Below are 13316 nucleotides of genomic sequence, written 5' to 3'. Positions count from 1 at the left end.
ATATTTCTGCTTTGTGATGCACTATGTACACGCACGTTCATGACATTTGGGATTGAACTCTGGGTCACATTGCAGAGTATCTTGACACTCAGGATTTTTTTTAACTGTTGAAATTGTCGACTTTCCCTCAGGGTGAAAGCATATAGGAAAAATGTCCTGGCAAAATGTGTAAGTATCTGTCTTTTTCTTATGGAGTAAATTATTTTATTGCCACCCTTTTCCTTCAACAGCATATATTAGAGCCCCCCCTCCCCCCCCAGGAACTTGTTCTTCCCTTTTGAATTCCAGAAATAAGATATTTAGGAGTATATGAATATTTTGGGTTGCAGATGCAGATAAACTTGATGCAGATAAACTTAAAGTTGATAGTTTTTTGAAGCGGCAGATAGGTTTGTCAAATTGACCATTAGTCCAACACTTTCCCCATGCTTTCTACTATGAACGTTCTCAAGTTCTGATTTTAAAACAGTTGGTATATATGATGCAGAACAGTGACTTATATTCATTTCATCAGTCTTAAACAACATGGAGTGATAGATACCCCAGTACATCACAATTCTGTACAGATTCTCCAACTTTAAAAAACTACTTGAAAGAATTATAGAAAACTGTTACCAGAGGTACAGCACAGCCCGCTGCTCAGTTTTACGTTTGTTACTCATAGACAGTTGAAGGAAATTAAAATGCTTTCTTTCTGAAAAACAGTACGGTGGAGACATTTCACGGAAAATGAAGCTTTTGAAGAGGCAAGCAGAAGGAAAGAAGAAGATGAGAAAAATCGGGAATGTTGAAGTGCCCAAGGATGCATTCATCAGTGTTTTAAAGAGACAGCTTGATAAGTAGTTGAAAGTCAACAAGTATTACTTCCAGCTTCTTTGGAGTCAAGTTATAGAATGGCCAGTGCTGTTTGCAAGCTGGGCGGGAGGTCTTGAATCTCATATGCAGTGTGAGTGTAAATAGACAAATGTGATAGAAACTTCCTTAAATTGTGTGTGTATATAACTATTTTACTGTTCAATAAAACCTCCTGTATCACCACAATCTATTTCTTACTGTGAGAATCCCTGACATGTGGAGCTTACAGACACTTGGAATTTTGAGGAATGTTAGTAGATGCCACCATAAAAAGACTGCCAGGAGGGGTGTGATAAGCTTTTTGCTTCAGGAAACAGATGCTGTTGGTTACACTTCCTAGAGAAAGGGGGCGATGTTGCCAGACTCAGAGATATGAGAGCCAAGCTGCAAGAGACGAATTACACGAGGAGGGGCACGTGAAGGGAGTCACAATGTTAGCCGGGAAGCTGAGTTCTAAAAGAGATTGGAAGGCTTTGTCAATTTCCCCTCTCTACAGAGCCAGGGAGATCTCTGCTCAGAGGGTTTGTTAATTTCCTCTTTGCCTCAGAAGGCTCTTGTCAGTTTCACCTCCCCTTCTAAGCCCAAGAGGAAATAAACCACCTGAGCAGGGATCTCCCTGGCTCTGTAGAGAGGGGAAATTGACAAAGCCTTCTGATCTCTTTTAAAACTCAGCTTCCCAGCTAACATTGTGACTCCCTTCACATGCTCCTCCTCATGTATAATTCGTCTCTTTTAGCTTAGCTCTAAGAAAGTCTGTGGCTGCAGCTAAGGGTCCACAGCTAGGACGTGGCTGTCTGGGATGAACTGGGTGTTTCTGTCAGTCAGTCAGCTGGTAAGGATCAAGCCAAGGCATCCTCATTTCTATTCAAGACTCGGGAAGCAAGCTGAAGAGTGCTGACGTATTGTACGGGCTGCTGTTCCTGAGACTGCTGGAGCAGCAGGACACTGTCAGCACTACAGCCACATTACATTACAGCACTACAGCCGTCTGCAGGACCGCCTCTCCCCACCTGTTCCCTGGAGGGCACTTAGATCAGCTGATAAACAACTGTTGGTGGTCCTTGGCCCCAAGGAGGCTCACTTGGCCTCGGCCAGGGCCTTCTCGGCCCTGGCACCCACCTAGTGTAACTCTGTCTGTGGAAACTAGGGCCCAGCAGGATTTACTATCCTTCTGCCAGGCCTGCAAGACGACGATGTTCCAGCAGGCATATGGTTGAGGTTGGTGCACGGGCTGGTCTCCTGTTGAGGGGGAATGTTGCCCCCTCCCGTGACTATCTGCCGAGTCACATCGTGTGTACTATCTCCTGTCCCATGGAATTTATTTAGGTTTGGGCTTGGCTTGTGGGCCACAGGTAGAGTTGCTGCCTCTTATACTGATTTTTATGCTTTAATGTTTTTAAATGTTTAATGCGTTTTTATTAATTGATGTTATCTGAGCCCGCTTGCAGGGAGAGTGGGTTATAAATTTAATAATAAATAATAATAATTCTGCTCTATGTTCAGTCGTGTAGGCCTCTTTCTCTTCACTTCTATTCGGAATATATTAGATTAAATCCAAACCACCGTGATGGCTGGTTGCCTCCCCCTGCCCAAACACTTGCTGAAGGGCGTGTACAGTGCAGCGAGGGAGCTTGACCAGTCTCTTCACAGAGCAGTTTGACTGCGGTCTTCACAGCGCTTTTGCCATGAGGTCTAAAATAATACTTCTGTAACTACAGGGCACCTTCCGCAGGTGGATAGTTACTGCTCGGGTCAACCTTGCTGAGGTTTGGGTGTTGAGTGACCCTGCAGCCCTCTCTCCCACGACAACCAAGTTCAGCCATTGCGGGTAGACAGCCTCTACGCCGCCTTTATTGTTCTGTCAATGTTTCTACATACAGTATTAAAGTTGGTATTTAATATAAAAATCTTTAAATATTGTACATTAGCTTATGTGATGTCTTTAGGATCACTGCTGGCTTTTTCCACTTACCCTATAATAATAATATTTGCTGACTTCAAATAATTGACATATTTAAGTATAAATTTAAAAATATATTTTAATTTACTCTAAATCTCAGCACCGCACGTCAGTTTCCTCAGTGTCACTGTTGGATTGAATGTACGAATGAGCCACTCGAGACAAAACAATAACGTCCATACTGCTTTTGGCAACAGATTTCAGTGGAGCGAGTTAATCTCGTAAGTGTTCTTGTATTCAACAACGCTGGTTTATCCTGGCCATGCGATTAGGCTATGTGAGCGTTACCGCCTAATGGCTGGCAGGTTAAGTTCTCCAAGCTTCAACAGCCTTCTTAGCTGTAACTGCCACGGACTGAATGGGGGGGATGGGTCCATGTGTTTGAGCTGTGGTCCAACTCTGGCACTACAGAAGCGAACTCAGCCCTTGTTCTGACAATTGTGTTGAACATCTGAAGTTTCTGTATTAGGCACAGAAGAGACCAGAAGAAAACCAAACAGCAAAATATTTATTAAGCTCCAGAATGAGGTATGATAGGGTCAGTTTCCCCTCCACAGACAAATGCCTTTAAGAAATTGGCACAAAAATGCATCAACTGCAGTCCTTGTTACACAAAAGAACCTTTCCAACAAAGCACCTGGCCTCTGCCCCCAGAAGGCATCTCTCTATTCAAGGCCAGTTCGCTGCTGAACAAATAAAAGTGTAACCTGTGCAGGTAGTAATGCTATACTTTACCTTAAGCTCAAGTTAGAACTGCATTCCTAGTGATGCAGAACAGCATGGGGAATTAAAGGGCATGTCAGCATTCAAAGTCTGTAGAACTCATGAATATTTTGTCTACTTTTGCCTTATGGGAAAAATCATAACCTTCTAAAACTTAAGTAGACTTGAATTGCATAAGAAAATGACAGGTAAGCATGCCGAAGGAAGCAAATCGTGTGCGTAAAGCTGTCGGGGGTGGTGGTTTTCTTTTACAATGCCAAAGTGTTCCCCCCCCCCTCACTTTTTTCTCTCCAGGAGAGAGCTGGAAGCCTCAAAAAGGTGATGTGGGGGACAGCGATTGAAGAGAAGGGCGTTTCGTTTGCCCTCCTCCTCTTAACACAGCTGTGGGCTGCACGGCAGTTCGTCCACATGGGATCCTCAACTTGTTGGCATCGCTTTTGCCAAGAGTCACAGGCAGCTGTTGGACTCATCCACTGGCACGGAATACAAGCCAAGCGTGCCCCGCCTATCGAGGTGCTTGAGGTGGCTTTGATTTTGCTGTAATGACTAACGTGGCTGTCATTCTGGAAGCTGAAGCTGATAAAATGTTTCCAAAATAATTGCCTGCCCTTGCAGATACTGCTTTCAAACAAAGAAGGTGTATATTTTTTAAGGCAGCCAATCACTAATGTGCAAGTGTGTAAACATTTCATAATAAACTCCCTGATTATCTGAGTCTATGTTGACATTACAAAACTCAAGCCAAAAAGTGTCTTGAGACAAATAATGAAATATTTTTATACTTTGCATTACAGAATGCTTTTCTCTCTGTGCAGAGAGTACAAATATGGCTGTGCTCGGACGTCATGATGGTTCCATTGATTTTTAATCGCATACAGCTAATGTGTAACAGCGAACACAAATTTCGCTAGGAAAGTACAGCTTGTTACATGGCTAGGAGGAATGTAAGAGTGTACATGTTGGACCTTCAAGTAAGGGGGGGGGGAGAAGCATAGTCCTTAGGACTCTCTGTTTTAACCAGTTTCCAGCATATTGCACAGCAGTCAATTCACCTGCTATCTAACACATTGCCAGGGACAAGCAGACGGATTCTAGCTCTGGTTTCTCCTTCAGTCTTGCTCTTTCATACTGTGCAGCGGATCCACAAGTTTGTTGTGCACATGCATTAAACCTTTAAGGAAAAAACAACTGTAACTGTAATAGAATATACAAGATTACGGATTTATTAATGCAGAAAAGCTGCCATTTGGGGCTTTTATACTTCTGATAGTTAACAATCTCCATTTCACGAATAGTAAAGAGTTCAGTAGCACCTTTAAGATTAACCAACTTTATTGTAGCATAAGCTTTCGAGAACCACAGCTCTCTTCGTCAGATGCATCTGACAATGCATCTGATGAAGAGAGCTGTGGTTCTCGAAAGTTTATGCTACAATAAAGTTGGTTAGTCTTAAAGGTGCTACTGGTCTCTACTATTTTGCAACTACAGACCAACATGGCTAACTCCTATGGATCCATTTCACTAATGAGCATGCATAGAAAACGGTTGCTAAGGACCAAGCCAAATGGTGCGCCCAGTTCCACTGACAGGTGCAGGGGGTCAACTCTGATAGGACCCAAGCGTGTTGTTCAAACAAATCTGACCTGGAGAGCCACTGCTGGCCCTGTTGGGGAAACATGGGTATGGGTACTTGAATGTTTACCTTGAAGAGGCAAAGAGTGGCTCCCTGGGGCCATTTTAAATTAGGAAAATGCGAGGGAGAGAGAGAGTCTAGATCAGTATTGTGCCCCCGTGCCTGGAAAGTTTTTCAAAAAATATTAGAAGCTTCCATCACAGAACACCCAGCATTGCTTCTGGTTGGTCCTAAGTCCTCCCCACACTGGTAACAAAGAATTAGGTTTCTGTTTTTAAGGAAGAATGAATATTCTTTTCCGTGGCTGCCCAATCTCTTTTCTAAGCAGGATGTCTGTGCTTTAATCAACAGTGTGACAGACAAAAATTCCCCAGCACAGAGATGTAGTGATCTCTACGGAAGTATGCAGTGTCAGAAAAGCAGGCATCCCAGCAAAGAAGAAGTGGCATCATTGATGGAAATCGTGACAGTCATACTTGTCCGTGTCAAAGAGGCTTCTTTGCACACCAGAGTCCAAAAATGTGCCGCTCTGTTCTTTCACGGACAAAAGTGAACAGAAATAGCAGAGATCTGAATTACTGTTTGGGATTCCAAACTCTTGGCATTACTGCTATTTATGCACCAGATTCCTAGAAAAGAGGCACCATCAAGTTATTAAAGCGCCTCCTACAAGGCAAAGATTTTTCTTAAGCATTTCTAAAATAATGGCGAGAGGAGAAAGGTAACGACAAAGACCTGAGCCATGGGTGTAAAGGAGACTGAACAGTAAGCTGTAAGTGGGTGAGATTTTTTAATGCTCTTCCATATTCATTTAAAACTTTGATGTGCTCAATTTGTATTTCCAAGGAAAGATTTGAGGCCAGTTTTCTTCTTGCTTGGCAAGTTTTCTGCTTGGTAGATTTAAAAAGATGAGGAAAGCATTTAATTTTTTTTTTAATTCTCAGACTTATAGCCTGAATGGTACAATATAGAGGCTGCTTCCACACACGTTGGATAATCCACTTTCAATACTCTTTTGTGAACATTTGGAACTGCTTTTCCATGTGTGGAACAAAAAATCCACTTCCAAAGGACTGCTAAAGTGCATTGAAAGTGCATTATTCAACGTGTGTGGAAATGGCCAGAGTGAGATGGCAGAATGGACTGTATGGGTGGACCTCAATGCCACAAAACCTGTTGGGAAACCTTGGGCCAGTCTTCTCATCTTAACCTACTCTCAGAGAGTTGCTGTGATAAAAGAACAGAGGCAGCCAATTAAACATCTGAACTGACTCTCAGCCTCTCCGGGAAGGGGGTACTCACCTTTAAAATACTTCACAGTTTTAACTCTTAGTTCTAAGGTTGCATCTTCGTCACAAACAAAGATTGTGTGAGGATGTTGCTGAAAAGCAGAAACTGTCCACATATGATTGACCCCTTCTTCAATTGCCTTGTACAAGGCAAAAGCTTTGTGCGCTCCTGTGATTAGAATCATTACCTGTGAGAAGAAAAAGTGAATGTGCAACTATTCCAAAACACGATCAGTTTGCTAGAGTACACCTGTTACCAATTGCTCCAGCAGATATTAATACATGTTCCTTGTTGCCTTTATTTTATACGTTTGTGAAAGATGCGCACACCCACACAAAGGTTTAGATTAGCAGATCCCCTGGAGTTTTACCATGGCAGGAAGGATGTTTGTGCGTGTGTGTGTGGGAATTTAAAATTACCACAGGAGAGCAGAGGCAAGAAAGTCACACACTCCATGAATGAGAAATCCTTCCATCTGTGGAAAAACTCCAATCTCAGTACAGCAGTCTAGGAAGCATTGCCATTTATCCCCCTTCATTAAGTCAAGACACAACTGTTACATAAAAGGGGAGTTTTTTGTGACTGTAAATGGTTATTCACTCAAGATCACCACCTGGTTATAATCAGTGCAGGCGTGCACACAAACCATGCTAGGATGTTCTCGCCCCCCCCCCCCCACATACATGCCAACAAACTCATCCACTCCACTCAGTCTTTTCTATCGTTTTGGTGCCTGTATTATTTCCCCCCGTGAGTGAGTCAACCCCTATGCATGAATCCACTCTCAGTCCTCCTGGTCTAATTCTCAGGTTGTGTTTGGTCTGTGCCGCCACAACTGAGGTTTCAAGTGACTAAAATTCACAAATACTAGGAAGGAGGGTGTAATGAAATGGTTACCAAGGGTGAAATGAGTGCTGCTTGCAGTTAATCTGTCTTAAAGGGAAAAAATATGTTCCCCATGAGGTTTATGGGCTGTAGTGCCAGGGAGGGGCCTGCAGGAGTCTTGGTAGGGGACGCCCTTCATCCTGGACTACAGCTCCCAGCTGCCCCAGGGCCAAGAAAGTGCGGGAAAAATAAGGGGTGGGGCAGCCACTATAAAAAGAGACTCAGCCCATCTTGGAGGGTTCCAGCCTCATCAGCTAAGCCTTGCCATCGTCCCAACTTCTAGTTTTCTACGGGCAAGGAATGTGTCTTTGTACAGGCCTGGTAGTCAATTGACAGAAGCTTCCAAGTTCTGTCAAAACTTGTTCTACCAGGGATGGTGAGAACCAGGCCTCTGTCAACATACAAAACACAGAAAGGGATACAGCAAGCCCAGGTTTTGCCTATAGCTTGCCAAGAAGGGAGAGGGGAAAAGACAAAAAGCAAAAAGTCCTGACATACTGCATGGGCCTCTAAAAAGACTGAGTGGGCTTTCTGAGACATGCTTCCACTGCCCCCCACCCTCCGCCATGAAACTCTGTCTTCATCCTCTCATACAAGGAAAGCTGTCTAGTTACACATGGCAATCGTTCCCGTCCCTCAAGGGCATCTTTTCCCGTCTTGTAGTCCTTGTAAGAAGTCTGTGAGGGAGGCGAGGCTGAGAATGTGTGAGAATGGCACAACATTGCCCAGTAAGCTTCAGGGCCAAGAGGAGATTCGAGCCAAAGTCCCCCAGGTTCAACTCTACAATCATTACACTGGCTATCTAGGTTGGTTGGTTGATTTTGTTAAAACCAAAATTACACCTATTACCATCTTAAGATGAAGCCACATACAGGGGGCCAAGTTCTTCCAGAAGGCAAGAAGAATGGCTGTTGTGGAAGGGGTGGGGGCTAGTGAAGATAAAGCAAGTCTGTTAGGATCCCCTTTATTTCCTCTCTTAGATTTTCCTTTAGCCTCCTTCTTTTTACACCCTCTGGGTAGATTGCTGCCACCAGGAATTATATTCCAAATTATTTCATTTAAATTTCCCTTTTAATAACGTGCCCAAGCGTCAGGCTCCTTCATGGGTCTATGTGGCCCTGAGGAAAGAAATGGGATATAGGAACAACATATACTCTGGGATGGGAAAAAACCCAAAATAAACTTTTTATTTTTTCAAGCAGCATATCGGTTTCACTCTATTACTGAAGCTTGATGGTTACAAAAATAGTCATCAGTTAGTTCTCAAGGTTTCTTTACATAGGCTCAGTCACACAGCTATACACAAACTTTCTCTCTCAAGCGCACAGTTTTCCTGCTTCAGATAGAATGAATGTTCTCTCGCAAACACGCACAGTTCAGGCCTCCACACAGCTTGCCTGCTTTGCCCAGACTGGATGTTCTCTCTCTGCTCAGTAACTAAAAACTGCCGTCATCAACCGATCATCTCACTCACTCATCCCTCTCTTTCACCCCCACACTTCACCTGTGCCGCACCAAGCATTTAAAGACGCACACACTCAAAATCATCACAAAGACATTAGTGGTAAATGCTGCAATAATCAGATTAATTCAGAAATTAATCTGCCAATGCTTTACAAGGCATCTTCTGTCCAATTCAGTCAGTTGGTGTAGCTGTTTGAGTGCTGGACTTCAAATCTGGGAGACCTTGATACGAATCTCTGCGCTGCCATGGAAGCTCCCTAAGTGACCTTGGGCCAGTCACATATTCTAAGCTTAACCTACCTCAGAGGGTTCTTGTGAGGATAAAATCAAAATGGGGAGAATGTTGTTGTAACCTGCTCAAAAAGCAAGGTAGAAATATTACAATAAATGAAATAAATTCTCCAACATGCGAGGACAAAAAAGGTGAGCTTACTTCTCTAGCATCCATCACTGTTCCCACACCAACTGTTAAGGCCATAGTTGGAACTTTAGATAAGTCTCCATCAAAGTATTTTGCATTTGCCAGAATGGTGTCCATAGCTAGTGTCTTTAGTCTTGTTCTTGATACCAAACTGGAGCCTGGCTCATTGAATGCAATATGGCCATCTGGACCAATACCTTTCAAGAGAACACAAATCAATTATATGGATACTTCCAAGAACCTTGTAAAATATCTTTAAAACAGAGAATAGACCTGTGACAAATTATAAACTGAGATATAATTGGACATTAATACTGGTAAAGTGTGTCACTTTAAAGTTCCATTTCTCCCGAGGGCTCTGAACCAATCAGAGCCCTTGTGATTTTGGCCTCAAGCAAATCCAAGTGATTGTCAGCCAGTCAGAGCCCGTGGAACTCTCTGGAAAGATGAATAAAAGCTAAGCTAAAAGGAGGGAGGGAGTGCGCATCTAACTTAAGGGAAGGTACCTGAAGGGCTGCCATATAGAGGATGGCGCGGAGTTGTTTTTTGCTGCCCCAGAAGGTTGGACCAGAACCAACGGCTTGAAATGAAATCAAAAGAGTTTTCGACTAAACAATACGAAGAACTTCCTGACAGAGCAGTCCCTCAGTGGAACAGGCTTCCTCGGGAGGTGGTGGGATTATGCGAGGGAGGGCAGGAAGGGTTACATCAGGGCTTAGTTCTTGTGGCCCCTCTTACATGCCCAGGGTAAGGCTGATCGCCACCTTGGGGTCAGGTAGCAATTTTCGTCAGGCCAGTTTGGCTGGGGATCCTGATGGTGCTTTGCCATCTTCTGGGCATGGAGCAGGGGGCACTGGGTGTGTTTGGGGGGGGGAGCTGTGAATCTCCTGCATTGTGCAGGTGGTTGGATTAGATGACCCTAGAGGTCCCTTCCAACCCTAGGATTCTGTGATTCTACGGTGAGTAAGCAATGCAAGCAAATGTAAAGGGAGCTGATGAGCCATATTAATGTATAATTAAATTCTCACTAAGCTGTTTTTCCTCCTTTCTCTTTGTTTTTTTAAAACAGAATTTTAAAAATAAAACAATATTGTTACCTCCAACAAACAGATCGATTCCTCCAGCTTCTTCAATCTTTTTTTCAAATGCATCACACTCTGCCTTTAAGTCTGGAGCGTTCCCATCGAGAATATGAGCATTGCTCGGATCTATGTCGATATGCTTAAAAAAATTGTTCCACATGTAAGAATGGTAGCTCTCTGGATGATTTCTGGGAAGCCCTAGAACAAAGATCGAACACAGAGGTTAGTTTTTTTCACCACAGTTCAACTCTGGAAAGGAAACAAGATTCCTAGATTCACAGACACACACACAATAAACCATTTTAGTTCAAGCCACTTGTGGACTCTAATCTACATTAGTAAAACCAGTATTTGCCGAAGAAAGAACCTACCTACATATTCATCCATATTGAATGTCTTCACATATTTGAATGAGAGATCTCCTTTTTTGTGATATTCGATCAGCTTTTGGTAGCAGCCCAGAGGTGTACTTCCTGCATTAAGCAAATTATTTCATTATTAATAAATAAATAAGAAATACTTTCATTGTAATTGCAAGCATTTTTTTGTTTAGATGTTCTCCCCCCCTATGTTTTTTATCCTCACAAAAATCAGCTAGTGAAATTGGTTAGTCTGAGTGAGAGAATAACTGGCCCATGGCCATCCAGGGAGCTTCCATGGCAGTGACAGACAGATTCCCCCCCCCCTTGGGCATGTCCTGTTTAAAACCCAACATCTCATATCACTGGGTCTGCTGCCATAATTTCAGTGTGTGGTTTTTTTTCACTTTTTGAGAACTTTGTTCTTCCTTTCTAGAATCTCAGAATAATTTACGCTGCAAAATGGAAAAAGGACCTCTGTGCAAGCTTAGAAGAACAGGCAAACAAACTTGTTGAATATGTACTAATGGCGCAATTAACAGCTTGTTTGAGAAACAGATCAATCCCGAATTTTGAGGAGAGCTGGAATGTGTATTATGCAAGCAGCAAGACAAATTTAGGCAATGTAAAAGCAGAATGAGAATTAGTTCCAAATGAAATATTTGGGGGTGGGGGGAGAATTTTTCTTTATTTAAACTATAAACAGTAAACATAAAAGATAAAAAACGTTCTAAAAAAAACACACTAACAATACATATAAACATAAAATACAATACATATAAACAAAGAATAACAAACAAGACAAGTAGCTAGTAATAATAAAGGAAAAATACAGTTTAAAAGGATAAGAAAAAGACTAAAACTAAACTACAAATTGAGTTCCGATTTTCTCCACAACAAATATATCTTTTTCAAAGGCTCATTTATTCTATGTCAAACATAAAAGCCCTCTTTTTTCTATTGTTCATGATTCTTAAACCCTAAATCCAGGTATCATAATAAGTCATCAAGTTTTGCCATTGACGCAAACCAAAACTTTTCTGTCATATATGCCTGTCTGCATATCTGCCATGAATGTATTCTGTGTTGTGTTACTGGTCCTCTGAGGGCATGAGAAGTTTCTTGTTGATGTTAAGGCAGTAGGTTATCTTCCAAGTATTTACTTTCTCTTTCCCCTACTGCCTCCAGCAAATGTCCTTGAAGGCCGGCTGCAGCCGGCTCGAAATGTATCCGTCTTGGGAACTGAGATGATTTCATTCTTTGATCTGTCTAGCCTAAACCTAGCCTCTCCTCTTCACCCCCCACTGGCTCCTTCGCACTCAAACTTCAACGGTCCCTATCCTGATGGCAGGAACCTTCCCTATAACTAACACTACCAACCCCATCCACGTCACTTCTGCCAATTCAGTTGTCTGAGCACCTTGAACTTGATGGATCTCTAATAAAGTTACTTCAACCAATACACCTGCGTGTTTGCTGTAGAGAGTTTGGGGGATCCACCTGTGCCAAGGACTGACATTATCCACCATTCCTCCATTGTAGGCAATGTTGGAGTTTTCCATTTTTCTGCATACAGTACTCTTGCTGCCATGATTAAATATAAAAACAAAGTTCCAAAGCTTCTTTCCAACTGACTGCCCATCATTCACAACAAAAAAGTCTCTGGTTTCAACTGGATTTTAATCTTCAAAATCTTCTGAATCAATTATTGTATCTGCAATCAGAACCTGTTTGCTTTCTTACATGTTCACCACATATGATAAAATGTCCTTGTTTAGCACATTTCCAACATCCATTTGAGGCATACTTGTACATTTCATCAGCTGAAAAGCAGCAGGCATTTAAAAGGGGGAAACTGGAAGCGCAAACCCCTATTCTGCAGACCTTCTGCTGCCCTGAAAGTGATGTTTTTATGAACCAAACGAACCAGTTTGCAAACCGGGGCAAGTTCGTGAAAGTTCCTGGTTCATGAAATGTGACGAACCACGAATCACATGGTTCGGATTTTTCCTGGTTCATGCCCATCTCTAGTGTTGACCTTAACCTAGTTGTACCATAAATATCTATGTCACCCAAATCTTAAGTCATGCCCTTCAAGGGCCAATAGTCTTTTATTTTTCAACATCAAAAAGAGTCCAGTAGCACCTTTAAGACTAACCAATTTTATTTTATTGTAGCATAAGCTTTCGAGAATCAAGTTCTCTTCATCAGATGCCTGATCCGAACCAGTTCGGAACAGGCATCTGATGAAGAGAACTTGATTCTCGAAAGCTTATGCTACAATAAAATAAAATTGGTTAGTCTTAAAGGTGCTACTGGACTCTTTTTGATTTTGCTACTACAGACTAACACGGCTAACTCCTCTGGATCTTATTTTTCAACAAAATCCATTCCTTCATCTAAACCAGACAGTTAGCTGCAAAATATAATCTCAAATCTGGTAGATCCAAACCTCCTTTTTCCTTTGCATCCTGTAGAATCTTAAATTTAACCCTTGGTTTTTTGCCTTGCCATATAAATCTCAATATACCCTTCTGCCATTGCTTAAATGGTGCCTCAGTTTTCAATACTGGAATTGTCTGAAATAGGAAATAACATTCTAGGTAAAACATTCATTTTAATTGTAGCTATTCTTCCCAACAAC

General features: G+C 42.3%; 2 protein-coding genes across 2 annotated transcripts in view; one reads left to right on the top strand and one right to left on the bottom strand.

The window, feature by feature from the left end:
- The window catches only part of GUF1 (GTP binding elongation factor GUF1), a 29393-nt gene extending 28352 nt beyond the window's left edge, over positions 1 to 1041 (top strand). The window contains exons 17-18 of the mRNA XM_054990439.1: positions 132 to 168; positions 706 to 1041. Of these exons, the coding sequence (XP_054846414.1) occupies positions 132 to 168; positions 706 to 843 (175 nt within the window). The 3' untranslated portion in view covers positions 844 to 1041. The remainder of the gene's footprint in view (positions 1 to 131; positions 169 to 705) is intronic.
- Positions 1042 to 3303: 2262 nt separating this feature from the next.
- Positions 3304 to 13316, bottom strand: part of GNPDA2 (glucosamine-6-phosphate deaminase 2) — a 31316-nt gene continuing 21303 nt past the window's right edge. The window contains exons 3-7 of the mRNA XM_054990609.1: positions 10685 to 10786; positions 10329 to 10511; positions 9244 to 9428; positions 6474 to 6648; positions 3304 to 4709 (exon numbers count right to left, since the gene is read on the bottom strand). Of these exons, the coding sequence (XP_054846584.1) occupies positions 4648 to 4709; positions 6474 to 6648; positions 9244 to 9428; positions 10329 to 10511; positions 10685 to 10786 (707 nt within the window). The 3' untranslated portion in view covers positions 3304 to 4647. The remainder of the gene's footprint in view (positions 4710 to 6473; positions 6649 to 9243; positions 9429 to 10328; positions 10512 to 10684; positions 10787 to 13316) is intronic.

The sequence above is a fragment of the Eublepharis macularius genome, chromosome 10 (assembly GCF_028583425.1).
Source record: "Eublepharis macularius isolate TG4126 chromosome 10, MPM_Emac_v1.0, whole genome shotgun sequence".
Classification (NCBI taxonomy): domain Eukaryota; kingdom Metazoa; phylum Chordata; class Lepidosauria; order Squamata; family Eublepharidae; genus Eublepharis; species Eublepharis macularius.
This window is presented reverse-complemented; position numbering and strand designations above follow the sequence as displayed.